Source organism: Acinonyx jubatus, chromosome A2 (assembly GCF_027475565.1).
Source record: "Acinonyx jubatus isolate Ajub_Pintada_27869175 chromosome A2, VMU_Ajub_asm_v1.0, whole genome shotgun sequence".
Taxonomy (NCBI): Eukaryota; Metazoa; Chordata; class Mammalia; order Carnivora; family Felidae; genus Acinonyx; species Acinonyx jubatus.
Window position 1 is genome coordinate 59,994,131 of NC_069383.1, and position 16,385 is coordinate 60,010,515.

At 34.0% G+C, this 16,385-nt stretch overlaps 1 protein-coding gene across 9 annotated transcripts in view; it reads left to right on the forward strand.

The window, feature by feature from the left end:
* AGMO (alkylglycerol monooxygenase) overlaps positions 1-16,385 on the forward strand; it is a 383,176-nt gene that overhangs the window by 154,334 nt on the left and 212,457 nt on the right. For all 9 annotated transcript variants that reach the window (XM_053218390.1, XM_053218388.1, XM_053218389.1 and 6 more), the window contains one exon: positions 14,669-14,772. In XM_053218390.1, coding sequence (XP_053074365.1) covers positions 14,669-14,772 — 104 coding nt within the window. The remainder of the gene's footprint in view (positions 1-14,668; positions 14,773-16,385) is intronic.

A 16,385-nucleotide genomic window follows, 5' to 3' on the forward strand; every position in this document is an offset into this window, starting at 1 on the left:
AGTTGGTTAAGCATACAACTCTTGGTTTCAGCTCAGGTCATGATTTCACAGTTTTGTGGGTTCGAGCCCCACACTGGGCTCTGCACTGACAGAGTGGAGCCTGCTTGAGATTCTTTCTCACTCCCTTTCTCTCTGCCCCTCCCCCACTTGCACTGTTTCTGTCTCTCTCAAAATAAATAAATAAAAAGAATGTCTATTTAAACATTTTGCCTATATTTAAATCAGATAATTTATCTTTTTATTGTTATGAGTTCTTTGTACATTCTAGATGCAAGGGCTTTGTCAGATAAAATTTGAAAAGATTTCCCTTCATTCTATCTTCATTCTAGACAATGAAACATTGTCTTTATTTTGTTAATAGTACCCTTTACTGCACAAAAATTTTTAATTTTAATTATGGGCAATATATCTATTATTTCTCTGTTTGCTTAGACTATGGTATCATATCTAAGAGACTAATCCAAGGTCACAGACAAATAACAGCTATGTTTTCTTTCAAGAGTCTTATAGTTTTAGCTTTTACATTTAAGTGTTTGATCCGTTTAGATTTATTTTTAGTGTAGAATGAACACAGTGCTTTGTAAATAGAAGGTGCACAGAAAATGTTTATTGAAACAAATTGAATTGAGAATAAGATGATTAGAATGTTGCCTTTTAAAAGAATTTTATTCTACTGGGTAAATATTGAGCTAGTATTGTCTGGGCAGAGAGGTAAAAGATAAATATTAAAAAATGTCATGCACATCATGTATGACATGTGGGAAAGACACAGACATGTAATTCTGGAGACTTGAGATTATAGTTGATTTATTGAGAGTGTAATTATAATACACAAACAATGGTGAAACATGTGGTTCACTGTGAATGGTTACACCTTAATAAGAGAAGATTGTTTGTACCAGTCATCTAATTTTATTTGTACTATTAGTCAAGTTGCTTTGTGCCCTGGGGCAAGTTACTCCTTCTTTCTCAATCTCACTTTGCTTCTCCCTGTGAAAATTTGATAAAGCCCAGGGATTACATATATTGTAGTGAGAAGAACAAAGAAACAAGTGTGAATCCTAGATGACATAGAAATATGTCATATTGGTACTCCAAAGAAAGCACATAAGGAGAAGGTACACAAGAAATAAGAATACCCTAGAACTATCATCCAGGTGAGATAAGGGGCTGGAGGACCAGAATATGTAGTAACTGGGAGAAGAAAAGAAGATGATATTAAGAACAAGTTTTATGCAAATTATGTAATACATATCAAATGCAAAGGGTTATAATTTGATTTTTGTTTTTGATACATTAAAAATAAGCAATGAGGACCATGTACACAATTAAGTAGGATATTAACCTTTAACTGATAGTGAAAATTAGGAGTCAAGGTATGAATTCTTAGATAATAACATTATAATAACCCTGTAACATTTAATACATGGTTACTATCCAGTTACATTTCTCTCTCTCTCTTTCCTTTCTTTCCTTCCTTCTTCTTCTCTCATCTTTCTCTCTCTTTCTTTCTTTCTGTCTGTCTTTTTTTCTCCTTTTTCCTTTGTTCAGATTTTCAATTTCTTAAAGCAATATCCATTTTACTGGGTAATGCTATAGGAGCCAATGTTTGTCCCATACCAAATAGGAGCCAGCCTATTCCTAGACTTGAGAGTATTTGTGCAACTGAATGGGAAGTCCTCCTGATACAATGCCCTTCTACAAACATTTGCCAGAATGCCCTTGTCCCTCTAATGAAGAAAATGAATCCAAAAGAAATGAACTAATATATAAATACATATTCATATATATTTCATATTTCATATATATATGAAATGCAATTACTTATGTTTATACTACAACTCAAGGCACTTAACATCTTGTGCCTTTTGCATTATTAGAAACATCCTCATTTCCTCATTCTGATTAGTGTTACTATGTCCACAAATCCTCTTTGAAAGTGAAAATAGTACTTTATAATCATCTCTAAGAACATAGCACCAAAAGGTCAGTGGTTACTGTAGGAGAAAAAGTCCCCAGGAAGTCCTTGGGAGAAAAGGAAGGAAGAAAGGAAGGAAAGAATAAAGGAAGGAAGGAAAGAAGGAAGGAAGGAAAGAAAGAAAGAAGGAATTTTTTGAAACAGAGGAATATTTAAATTATCTGTGTTGTTTCATGTAGCCAATGTTAGTTTAATTCTTTGAAATTTGATACTTCATATGACTTGCATTTCTCTATTAACCAGAATATGTAAGTATCCAGAACTCCTCATCACCTATTTAGAAAGATTATTTTAATTACTCTTACCTTTTTAAAATACAGGAAATAAATTATAAACATTGTCTTCTTTGAAATTTATAGTTTCTATTACAGTGAAAATAATTTTATGTCATATAAGGCTTCTTTTCCATTAAAGATTATGTATAACTCTCTACAGAATTTCTTGGTTTCTTTCCCCATTGAAGAGACTACAGAAACCCCACTAAATTTATAGATAAAAAGAGATGAGGGGTTTGACTGAAACATCTTCTGCTGAAAATTTTATTTCGTTTTAGTAAAATATGGTGCTAGACAATTTTCCTAATATATTTAGCTTCATTTCTCACTGAAAGGAAACATTGTAATTGAACAACATAACAATTAACGTTATTCAAGTTTTTTTTTCCTTTATTTCACTTCTAATTTTGTTTATGCCCCTTCCAAAGTATTGCATAAAAGTGTTTATTTAATTTTTCTTGTCAGTATTCCATGTTTTGATTCCTAAGTATATATTTCAAATAAAAGTAAGAAATTTGCCAAATGGGTTGGTTCTATTAAAGGAGAGGCTATCAGCAACAGGCCTTTTAGTAAAACCAAAGGAAGTAATATACATTCATGTGCATTTTATTGCTAAGAGCACATTTTATTGCTAAAAAGGTACAGAGGCCAAGGGCTTAATGCATTGATAATAATATCAGACACTGTATTTGCTTGTGTGTGTGTGTGTGTGTGTGTGTGTGTGTGTGTGATTGTGAATAGAATAGCCAAGATTAATAATCTCGTTTATGTAAATATTCTCTCTGAAATCCAAGAAAGACTTGTTTCTTTCTTTTTTAAAAAAAACGCATTTAAATAAATATTTTTGGTGAAATTTTTAAGATAGTAACACAAGTACTTTGAGGAAAAATTAATATTTTCAGTAAATTTAATTAGTTGAAGTAGAAATTTAGTGTTCAGTTGACACACTAGAGAATATTTGTGATATTTTACTAAAACTTCCAGAAGGCTTTTGAGAAAAATTAAGCTTCCTGATTATGTAAATTAACTTGAAAAAAGAGTTGAGCTGAAATTTATTTACATGCCTGTGTCTTAGAACCATTTATTGTAAAATTTGGGGAAAGGAACTTTTAATTTGTGATGAAGTGTTAAGTGGTCCTTTTTTATTCAAAACAAGTGATATTTGAATTCCATTTTCCTTCCTTAAATGGAACATTATTAAATTGTTTATATTTTGTAAGCTTCACTTTGATCAATAATAATAGTTCCTAAAAATGCACATAAAATGAATTTTTAAACCAATAGAACATAACTTTTAAACGAAGTACTATTTTAAACTATGTCCTGCATCACCTTTTTTTAAAACCAACTAGTACTTTGTAAAAGTAAAAAATATATATTAATAAGGCTAATCTCAATGTCCCTGTTTTGAGTTTTTTAAAATAAAGGCATCCTGTAACAATTATTTTGTATTGTTTATATGTTTTGTTTTGTTTAGAAAAAGTTACTCTCTTAATATACTAGATACCATATTTCTAGGAAATTAATATCTTCACATTGAGAGTGTCAAACCTAGTCTCTTCTGAGGATTTAACCTGACTAACCTGGCCCCAGCTACATTCTTTCCCTGATCTCCATTACAAGCAGTATTTACACAACTAACCTGGCACTTGCGGTTTCTTATTTTCCATTTACTTTTCTTTCTTTTTTTTTTAACGTTTATTTATTTTTGAGACAGAGAGAGACAAAGCATGAACGGGGAAGGGTCAGAGAGAGGGAGACACAGAATCTGAAACAGGCTCCAGGCTCTAGCGGTCAGCACAGAGCCCGATGCGGGGCTCGAACTCACGGACCGCGAGATCATGACCTGAGCCGAAGTCGGACGCTTAACCGACTGAGCCACCCAGGTGCCCCCAAGAACTCGCTCTTTAAAGCAGGCACTATGCATTAGTCACCTGGCTGTTCCATCTCATGCAGAGCTGTGAGCACTTACCAATTTCAGACTTCAGGGAAGAGTGTGGGCTTTGGGACCAGATAGGTTTGGATTTCGATTCTGGCTCTGCCACTTTATAATTATGATCCGGAAAAAGTTTTTCCTCAATTTCCTCTTCTTTAAGATAGCAAGAAAATAAGAGTTACCTCACTATTAAGATTAGCAAAGACAATCTCAAAATCATGCCTAGCCTTCTAAACAGTTTTGTTCTTCAATGTATGTTATTTTTTATTCTCCTATTTTCACCTCTCTTCACAACTGCTGGCAAGAGTCTCTCTCTTTTTTTTTTTTTTTTTTTTTTGTCTTTACTTCTCTTGACTCCCCCACTCCTTTTTTTTAATGGTTGCTTTTTTGGTGTCCCTAATTCAAAAGCTATATGAGAGACGTGGTAGAATTTTACTTACATTTGAAAAAGTCTTGGCATTGAAGTAGGCAAAAACAAAAGCAAAAAACAAAAACACAACTTCAACTTACTTTAGAAATCACTCATGGTTGTTAGGATCAGTTTGAGATCTTATGCTTCATGGATTTACTTGCAAAATACTGAATGTTTATTTCATGGAATAGTTTGAAGAATTAGGTGATTTTTTGAAAGCATGGATATAAGAAGACCAAGGTAGTGGGTCAAATCAACATGTGGTTACTTGATTTCACTGGATTTGGTGGCTTTGACTGTATTTGTAACCTAAAGTAGTCAAATGAGTAACTTATTTATCCCAATCAGAATCCAACTCCATCTATAAAAAAAGAAAAACTCACATTCTATTCCTGCTTGATATTGTGAATGTAGCCACATTGTTTTTCATGAAAAGCAATACCATAACTCGCTCATATTGATGGGAACATTGGAAACTCTAAATGACTTTGCCATGATCATATAGCTTTTGAATGTCTTGCTTCCACAATATCATGTGTTCCCCCACTAAGGAGCTCACTGTTTCTTTAACACCTGTTTTATGTCATTTTATATAAATTCCTTTCATTTTACTTACATTGCGAAGGGTTCCCTCCTATTGCTCCACTCTCCAGGGGTGGAGGTATAGCTGGAACATGTTATACTGTGGAAATTACTTCTAGAAAAGCACAATGACAATTGTTATTATTAACACAATTGATCACTAAGTTCTTATGTCTCAAAAGAGAGGGTCAAGACGTTGCTAACCAGACCCAGATTCTACTAGGCTATCATAAGGGTGATATTTTGGTGAAAATTTTAATGATAGCAGAAATTTTGAAACTCAGCATTGGTTTGGTACACAGCATTAGAACCTGTCAGCTAATTGATCCATTTATCTTCCTTAGTCCCACCATTTGGTGCCTCAGCCTCCAACCACTAAGTTTTGAGCATTGTGGGAAAGGTTTCATTGGCATCACTTATTGCCATTAAAGCACTTCCCTTCTGAATGTTGGCTGCCAAAGTATGTGGTATCCTGTGGAGCAAGAGGATGAGGACATAGATTGCAGTGAGGCTGAACAGTTTGCACTTCCTAGCAGTGACACCAGACATCAATCTTTCCTAAAGACAGCCGAGAACACATGAATATAAGAACTCTTTAAAAAGAACAAGTGAGGCATTATCCAACCAAAAAAAAAAAAAAAAAAAAAAAACGCCAGCAAAGCATTTTCTTAGTAAGTTTCTCAAGGACGAAAATGTATTAAAATTACTTAAATTGTCATGTTGATTGTTTCAAGAAACAAATAAAAATCTATCTCTATAAGGTAGATATTTATGAGGCTGGAATTACTGATGGTATAGTGTTTGAGAATCATTTAATTGCATCTCAGAGTATGTGCTGTATGTTTTACATGTGTACATCAGCTGGCCTTGCAAAAGAATACTAATTTGGTCACAGCTAATCTGTTTCACATGGTCTACAGCATCAAACGTGACATCATTATAAGAAATCACATTATGCAACTCTGCAATGCTAGCAGAATGTGGTGGGTTTTTTTGTTGTTGTTTTGTTTTGTTTGTTTTTGGTCATTTGACAAGATTTTAGACAAGTTGACCACAAGAAAAAGAAAATTATTACAAGAGATGTGTTAAAATCACTGTTTTGACCTACACTAATTTGTTGTGTTATCTACTAATAAATGTGTGGTTGCTCAAATTCACATTGTACTGCAAAGCTCAGGGATCAAGGCAAGTTATTGTGGACTCCTAAGTGTTAGACTGTACTGAGAAATGGCTAATAGGAGCCTTGGACTTTGATAATATGTTGCTTCATGTCTTTTAAACTTTAACCAACTTAAGGGATCTTCATTGCATGCGTAGTAACATTACAAATAATAGTTTCTGATACCAATGACATTATAAAATATTTCTAACAACTTGCTTTTGAAATTATATTTAAGTATAATGCTACTGCAAGAGGAAAGCATTTTTTTTTCAATAAAAAATATGGTTATTTGTATTTGACCATTAGGATTAAGACCGGTTCACAGTACAACCTCAAATATTTGGAACAACAGAAAAGAGTGAGAAAGAGGATGCATGAAAGCCTTATGTATTTTGACAATTTTTTTGTTTTTGTTTTCTATATGGGAATTTGAAAATGATCAGGGAGTTTTGTGTAGATATATTAGTTATTTGTCTTTGTTTTTATTGTTTGAGATTCTTAAAAGAAAATATGACAAAGTGATATGTCATGTTCGTATTCTCCCAACCTCAAAAGTGTATCAAAAATATATATCTCCAGGTAAAGATTAATTTTGTGATGAGGTAGGTTTAATTAAGAGCAAGTGGGATAGCTCTAGTTAGGGACATTCTGCAAATGGTTACGAAAACTAAACACAGCACTCCAGGATAGGCTCCAAGTTTGATATTCTAACTTCAGGACCAGAGGGGCTGCAGTAGGTCATATAATATTTAATATATTTTGAAGAATTAGAGGAGAATGTTCTTCAGTATGAAAGCTATCTTATTACTCTAGAATTTGACTATGTCAAGTACAGTTTTTGAGTTTCTTCATGCCCTCTTCCCTATAATTTTTCTAAAACGTCAAATCTTTGAAGAAAGAATATCTTCAATTCTATTATTTGACTTCACAAATAATCATGTTCCTCTATGTTATTTTTGTCATTCAACATTTTTCTTCATATTTTCTCATTTTTTTAATGTTCCCATTACTAATAAAACCAACTCTTGGGCCTGTTTGCTGCAGTGTATTAGAAGAAAATATCACAAGCTTCAGTGAGGTCATTTTTAAAAATTTACTTTTATAGGGGCAGATGGGTGGCTCAGTTTGTTAAGTGTCCGACTTGGCTCAGGTCATGATCTCAGGGTTTGAGTTCGAGCCCCACATCGGGCTCTGTGCTGACAGCTCAGAACCTGAAGCCTGCTTTGGATTCTGTGTCTCCCTCTCTCTCTGCCTCTCCTCCACTTGTGCCCTCTCTCTCTCTCTCAAAAATAAATAAAATGTACAAAAAATTAATTTTACAGAAATACTGGTTTTTGTCCTGATTATATGCTAAGCCCTGCATAACTATCTAAAGAGAGGTCAGAGGATACAAAAAAAAGCACTGAGGTTGCTTCTGTTTTGAGGTCTTCCCAGTCTATTCTCTCCCTTGCCTGGGGACTGAGAAGACATGATGCAATTTAGAAGGAAAGGACAACAGGAGACAGAAAGCAAGACAATTAAATAGATTCAAGGCATAATATGTATGGAATTTCCCCTAAGGAATTCAGACCTAGAAGTCAACAGACACCTATAGACTGAAGTATTTGGGAAACTTCATCTTTTGGATAAGCATTTATTGAAGTCATTTCAGGTCACGGCACACCATGAAAAACAAGAAGCAAGGAGCAAAGAAAAATAAATTAGTCCCTTTAAATAGGTGAGAAAAGGGGAAGAGGTTAGGAAAATGCACCTGGCCTGAAAAATGGAAGAGGAGAACTGGGAGCAAGGGAAAAGGAAAGCCAGAGGGAGAGGTTTTCAAGATAGATTCAGTGGACAAATGTTTTAGAAAGTTCAAATAGAATGCCACCTAAAAGAAGTCTTTAGCTTTGACAAGAAAGATGCCAATAATGATTTTGGAGAGAATTAAGTGCCATTAAGAATGAGCTTAAGAATGAATGGGAGTTAAGAAAGTAAATAAATTTCTCTTTTAAGATGTTTAAGGTGAAAAAAATTAAAGGAACGGAAGGTCAATGGATCATGTTTTACAAAGTGGAGTGTTTGGTTATGATTGAAATTAAAGAGAAGGAATAGTGTAAAGGGAAATTAAAAAAAACATTGCTTTTACTAATGAGAAAGTTGAACAAATAAAATAGTGTGACATGGTTATTGATTATTCAAATGAGCCAGTTTTTAATAAACACAGGTTTAATCAAGAAAAATATATTGATGTCTACCATGCAAAGACACGATGAGGCACTATAGAAAATACAAAGACAAATTAATCTCCTTAATTAAGAAGCCTATAAAACAGAGGAAGATGCAAAATAGTAGAGTATTCGTGATGCTAGAGGCCTAGGAAAAATAAACAGTATTTAATAATTGTGACTGGGAGGGTTAGAAAATGACATATGCAGTGATCCTTGAAAGATGAAGAATATTTTGACGGGTCACACGAAGACAGGGGACCATGAAAGTGCTGAGGGTGTTCAATCCCAGAGAATAGAGGGTATGCAACAAAGAGAAAGAGGAAGGTGCATAATTTTTTAGTGTAATATTCCTGTATCATAAACTGTTACTCTTCAGATTTTACCTCAATCATTTAAAATATGTTAAAGCCACTCTTAGCTTGTTGGCTGTACAAAGCAGGTTGTGGGCTGGATTTGGTCCATGAGCAAATAAATTCTAATGTATTTTTTTTTTTACTTCATACTAAAAAGTTGTATCTTCTCTTTTGCTCTGTTTAAATTTTAAAAGCATATAAACATATAATTGGAGAACTCTCATTCTAAAATTCTACAAGATAGAATTAAAAGCTTCCATTTGAATATCATGTTTTAAAAATCTATTAAAATTGTGATTCCAAGAGAGGTTAGAATTGGAAAAGGTCAGTGTTTTATAGTGTTAGATTTCTTGTCAAAGGCAAGAGGGTTATTCTCTCCATCCATAGGTGAGAAGACACTTCAGTAGACTTACTTAGATATATTTTAGATGTGTAAAATAGACTCTTTTGCTTATAGACACAAATGTCTCATCATTCTGAAAACTTTCTCCGAAGTAACCCCATTCTTTGTTATATATGCTAAAAATATATTTTAATAAAACTCTCAGGTATCTAAAATGGGTTTCATCAAAATTGAAATTTATGTTCTTAAGACACTTAGAAATGAAAAGTCAAGCCATAGCAGAGGAGAAAATGTTTGCAAATCACATATCTAAAAAGGACTTGTATAATGAATATATAAGATTTCTGAAAACTCAATAATAAGACTACAACTCCATTAAAATGGGGGCACGAATTTTGATTAGATAGTTCCAAGAACATGTATAGATGGCAAATAACCACATGGAGAGATAATCATAGTCATTAGCTATTATGGCAATGGAAAGTAAAACTTCAATGTGATACAATTATATAGGTCTTGGAATGCTATGAAACACAATGGAGTACTACGTGGCAATGAGAAAAAATGAAATACGAACTTTTGTAGCAACGTGGATGGAACTGGAGAGTGTGATGCTAAGTGAAATAAGCCATACAGAGAAAGACAGATACCGTATGTTTTCACTCTTATGTGGATCCTGAGAAGCTTAACAGATACCCATAGGGGAGGGGAAGGAAAACAAAAAAAAAAAGAGGTTAGAGTGGGAGAGAGCCAAAGCATAAGAGACTCTCAAAAACTGAGAACAAACTGAAGGTTGATGGGGGGTGGGAGGGAGGGGAGGGTGGGTGATGGGTATTGAGGAGGGCCCCTTTTGGGATGAGCACTGGGTGTTGTATGGAAACCAATTTGACAATAAACTTCATATATTGAAAAAAAAAGAAACAAATAAATTAAAAACAAAATTAATAATGCCAAGGGTTGCTAGACATATAGAGAAAATGTAACTCTCATACACTGCTGGTGGTAGTACAAGAAAATGCACAGCCACTGGAAAATGGTTTGATTGTTTCTTCACAACCTAAATGTAAATATACTATACAGCTCAGTAATCTCACGCCTGAGTATTTGCCCAAGTGAAATGAAACTTAGGTTCAGAGAAAAAAGCTATATTAGAATGTTTATAGATGCTTTATTTGTAATTACCCCAAACTGGAAGCAACTAAAATGTTCTTCAACTAGTGAATGAATAAAAACAAAACAAAAATTTTGATTCAACCATTAAAATGGAATACTACTCAGCAAAAAAAAGGAAAAACAAAGTACAGATAAAATGGAGAAGTCTGTAATGCATTATGCTTAGTAAAAGAAACCAGACTCAAAAGGCTAAATACTATGTAATTTATTTATATGACATTCTCAAAAAGCAAAACTATAGTAAAGAATTCAAATCAATGGGTATGAAAGACTGGGAGAATGAGGCCTAGGGGATTGACCACTATATTATCCACTTCTTTGTAACACATTAGTGGCTTAGCTCACAGTCTCTGTGGGTCTGGAATCTGGGCACAGTTTATTAGTTGAGTGCTTCTGGCTCAAGGTCTTTCACGAGGTTGTAGTTAAGCAGTTAAACTGTCTGCTAGCTGCAATGTTACATGAAGGATCAGCTGGGGGAAGATCTGCTTCCAAATTTACTTACATGGTCGTTGGCAGGATTCAATTCCTTGTGGAGTTTGAGCTGAGGTGCTTAGTTCCTCAATGGTTAGCTTGGGGCCTCTCCTGATTCCCTACCATATGTGCTTTTCAAAAAGGCAATTCACAACATGGTGACTGACTTTCCTTAGAGAATTTGAGAATATAAGAGCACTCGAGACGTAAGCCTCTGTCTTTTTACAACCTAATATCACAATTGACATCCCATCACCTTTGCCAAAATTATATTCATTAGAAGGGAATTATTAAATCCAGCCCACACTCAATGGGAGGGATTATACAAGGGATGGACATCCACAAGGGCAAGGATCACTGGGGGCTCTCTGAGAGGCTACCTCCCATAGACAGCCTTCTAGATCCCAGTGATTCATTTTTTTCCTGAATTCAAAACACCCTCACCTTCCCCAAGGTCCCAAGAGTTTCATCCCATTACGTTATCAGTTCACAGTTCAGAATATCATCATCTGATCAGGGAGCCATGTTCGAGTTTACTTACCACAAGCACAAAGTGCAATGAGGAATTTTTTGGGTTGGTCAGAACTGTCCTGTATCTTGATTGCGATTACACAGCTGTATTTGCTTGGTAAAAACTCATATTACCGAGTACTAAAAGGGATGGATATCACCATATGTAAGCTATACTTCAATTAAAAAAAATGTTAACAAATTCAAGAATATAACATACACATAAACACACATATTGCATTAGCTTTTGGCCAAATCAAATGATTGGTCAATGTATTAATAAAATATATTTATACAAGTCTATATTTTAATACTGGAAAGTAACATAATGTTTCTAGTTATATTATTGAAAAGCCATAACAACATCCTGTATGCTTGTATAATCAGTAATTCGCTAATAGGAAAAGAAAATTGTTATGGACTATAACTTATAATTACGTTAGTTCATTGATAGAAAGAAGTTTATTCTTAAAATATCATCTTTCCTCTTTAATATTTGTTTTTATTCCTTAGAACAGATAATTCATCAATTCACATATTAGTGAAAATTAACATATTTGAAAGTGTACTATTAATCTGTTATTTTGCTTATAAAAGAACTACTGAAATAATTTTCTATAAAACGCATTTTTATAACCACTTTCTAAATGATTTACTTCAAGTAAGGTGCATATAAACTGTGGGAAAAAATCTTATATTTTTTTCTTGTTTTTCCTAGTTCTGAAAAGTGACAGAGGTAAGGCAGTAGGATCCAGTTACTGTACCCTGTTTATACAGCTGTACTTCATTGAACGAAGTCTTGTGTTACACACAGTTTGTGATAGGAAGTAAATGCTTTTAAAACAACCAAAGAGATAGGTCTTTAACCTCCACCTTTGTGGATTCTTTGTTCCACCATTTAGCTTCTGTGGAAGTTATAGGAAATAGTTTAAATATATCCTATTACTCTCTAATTGGGCCTCATCTGATTAGCTTATCCCCTTCTGAATTCATAACATGCATGCATTATGATGAGTTTTTAAAGTAAATCCCAACAAGTCCAACAAAATGGACAATGATTTTTTTGTAACAAAGTTTTTAAGTAATAGGTTCCAAAATGTTTAATAATGGTTATGTTCTAAAGAGAAAATGGTGTTTGGATTATTTTAGAGCCTAACTCTACAAGGAGTTTTAAAAGGCTTAGTAGATTCATCAAGTTTATTACCTCTCAATAATCTTTTACACAACATTTGAAGATACCAAGTGCCACAGGATTCTTTGTAAATTTCTTATTTGAAGTGTATAACTAGTCAATAAGCAAGAGATTAAGATTCTAGGTTATTTCAAGGATTATGCTTGGGAAGTTTGGGGTCATTATGATGAAATAGTTTTCATTTGCATAAGAGCAATTTCCTTAATTGGTTGGATAGACATACAGGGTAATTACTAGGAATGATTAAAATGTCAACCAATCAGGGGTGCCTGGGTGGCTCAGTCACTTAAACATCAGGGTCTTGACTTAGGCTCAGGTCAAAATTTTAGGATTCATGGATTTGAGGCCTGCATTGGGCTCTGCACTAACATCACGGAGTTTGTTTGGGATTCTCTCTCTCTCTCTCTCTCCCTCTCCCTCTGCCCCCACTCATGTGCTCTGTTGCTCTCTCTCAAAATAAATACACTTAAAAAATGTCAACCAATCAGGACCTAAGTTACACATAAACTTACGGTTTATGAAAATACTTGCCCCCCCTGAAAGTATATAACTTTAATAGTAATGACTTCTGATGGAGAATTTTATTCATAATCTTTCCATTTTCAGAGAGTTAAGTCCTTCTTAAATCTGAGCTGTCATTTATTTACCAAAAATTCTTTTGCAATTTTGTTTGGTAACTCTATATAGATTGTGCAGAGATTTTTCATTTCCTAAATGAGAAGCAGAGAAGTCCACCCAGATTGTTGAGGGAGGGATATATATATATACACACACACACACATATATATATACACACACATATATATATATATATACACACATATATACACACACACATACACACACACACACACACACACACACACACACATATATATATATATATATATAAAATCTTCTAACAAATTATTTCGCCACATGCCAGGTATTTTAACTTCTAGTATAGGTAACTTCTAGTATCCATACCCAATATTTCCATTCCCATTCGTAGTCTGTTTGGTCCCCATGTGTGCAAGACTAAAGGATTTAATTTCTAATATATACTGGCATGGATACAGTGATCATATCACATGGTTAATTTTGTCTCCTATACCTCCTATCTCCTATATTTGTAGCAAAGAACTTAATTATAGTTAGTTTAGCTAAGAACATACTTTCTTTTAACTGAATAGACTATAATGTGGTATCTGTAATTATGATAGGAAATAAAAAATATGCACAGAGTGAAAAATGTGTGATTGTTCTATTCTGTCTACTAAGGAGGTCACTAGAGTGACATATTGTTGTAGAAAAAAAACAAGGAACTATCCGTTTGGGATGTAAATGAATTGCAAGGCTGTATGTGAATAGTCTGCGTAATACTTGATGAAAATATACAACTTACATTTAATTTTTTATTATAAGGATGAAACAGCAATTATGTGTGGAAATTTTAAAAATGATAGTGTAAGATACCGGATATTTGTAAAGTATTGGAAAAGATATATGTTAACTAATATATTTCTATAAATAAAAATGAATTGTTAGATCTTAGGACCAAATATTACTCTGCTCTGCCTTTTATTCCAATAGACAGATTTTGAGACATTTAAAAAGCCATCAGGAAGAAATTTTATTTACTATTTCATTCCAAAATTTATACCAGTTTCTCCCATTACATTATTCTTCTTTAATTATAAGTATATTATCACATACTGAAAAATCATCACTATCCATTGACTGCATTGTTACAACACTGACGGTTAGCTTTTATGATTTGTCATATTATAATAATACATTGGCAAGTATAAATTTTGGAAGTCATTTCAGCTTGCTGGAGGCATTGCATTATTTCACATACACTATCCATACTTATTGGCTATGTTTTAGTTTTCTTATTTGTTTGTAATTTGTACCCTCACTGTTTCCAAGAGTCATTTGAAGCAGCTTATTTTAATTATAATTATATTGGCTAGGTTTTTCAGAGATGTTCCAGATTTTTCTTCCTCACTTAACAAGAGCAGCATACATAACTGAAAATGTAAGTTGCTTTGTTCTTATTCTCATGGCTCATTTCAAATTATGTGTTTTGCAGAGGTTAATATTATGTGGGCTGGACACCAAACCCACCACAGTTCTGAAGACTACAACTTATCCACAGCACTGAGGCAATCTGTTTTCCAAATATATACTTCCTGGGTAAGTTGTATAAAATTGAATACATATAATAATATAATACATTTTTAATTTTTTAATTTAAAAAAAAATTAGTGTTTATTTTTGAGACAGAGCGAGAGACAGAGTGCAAGTGTGGGGGGGGGGCAAACAGAGAGAGACAGACACAGAATCTTATGCAGGCTCCAGGCTCTGAGCTGTCAGCACAAAGCCTGACATAGGGCTCGAACTCACGAACTATGAGATCATGACCTGAGCTGAAGTCAGATGCTCAACCGACTGAGCCACTCAGCCACCCCATAATACATTTTTTAAAGTCTCAATTGTTTCCATTTCTTCCAAGTAATCTAAAATAAAGTGTTTTGTTAATGCTTTTGTCTCCTTTCATAAGGCAAGACACATATGAAGCAAGTGGTATTTTGCAATGGTAGTCTTTTATTTGATAAAACAAAACAAAGCAAAACAATAACAACAACAACAAAAACACAATTTCACCTTGAGGTATACAGCAAGGTGGGAGATTGGCTGTCTACTTTTTTTATTTACTATAACTAATGACAGTGATGTATAGCCAATGTATCTTCATTCACATATATGCAAAGATTTCACAAGAAACTTTTTTTTAAGTTTATTTATTTAGTTTGAGAGAGAGAGAGAGAATGAGAGTGAGTAGGAGAGGGGCAGAGAGAGAGGAAAAGAGAGAATCCCAATCAGGCTTCACACTGTCAGCATGGAGCCTGACCTAGGGCTCAATCCCATGAACCATGAATCATGATCTGAGCTGAAATCAAGAGTCAGCTGCCTAACTAACTGAGCCACTGAGGCGCCCCAAGATTTCATTAGAAACTTTTAAAAGCAGTTTTAAAAAATTCGGTTCCCGTTTCTCCATGCCCAAGTGAAATCTATGTAAATTCTTTGCTTTTTATATACATATTAGAGCAGTTAATATGATGCTCAATAAAAATTTTGGCTCTAAAATATTTTTACACAAGGAAATGAGCAGACTAATGAAAACCAGAAATAGCCTCTATTTTGAAGTTTCTTCTGATTCCCTGGCATACTTGACCCACTTGGTAATAGCCCTCATCTGTGATTGTCACTCTTTATGTCTCCATAGCTATCCAAATGACTGCTGCTAAGAGGCATACTGACATAAATAAAAGGTCAGAGTTAGCAACACACCTGTCTGGCTCAGTCGGTAGAGCGTCTGACTCTTGATTTCAAGGTCTTGAGTTCGAGCACTCATTGGGTATAGATACTACTTTAAAAAAAGGAGAGGAGTGCCTGGGTGGCCCAGTCCATTAAGTGTCGGACTTCAGCTCAGGTCATGATCTCAGGGTTCGTGGGTTGGAGCCCCACATTGGGCTCTGTGCTGACAGCTAGTAACCTAGAGCCTGGTTCAGATTCTGTGCCTCCCTCTCTCTGCTCCTTGCCCGCTCACACTCTGACACTGTCTCTCTCAAAAATAAATAAACACTAAAAAATTTTTTAAAAAGTAGAAAGTGTTATCACTGTGTAAGTGCATTCATCAATAAGCTATTTATTAACTATAACTTATAATGTTACAGCACTTATATGGTTCTTTATAGTTTGCAAGGCACTTTTACATACCATTTATTGAATACTTTCTGTGTTCC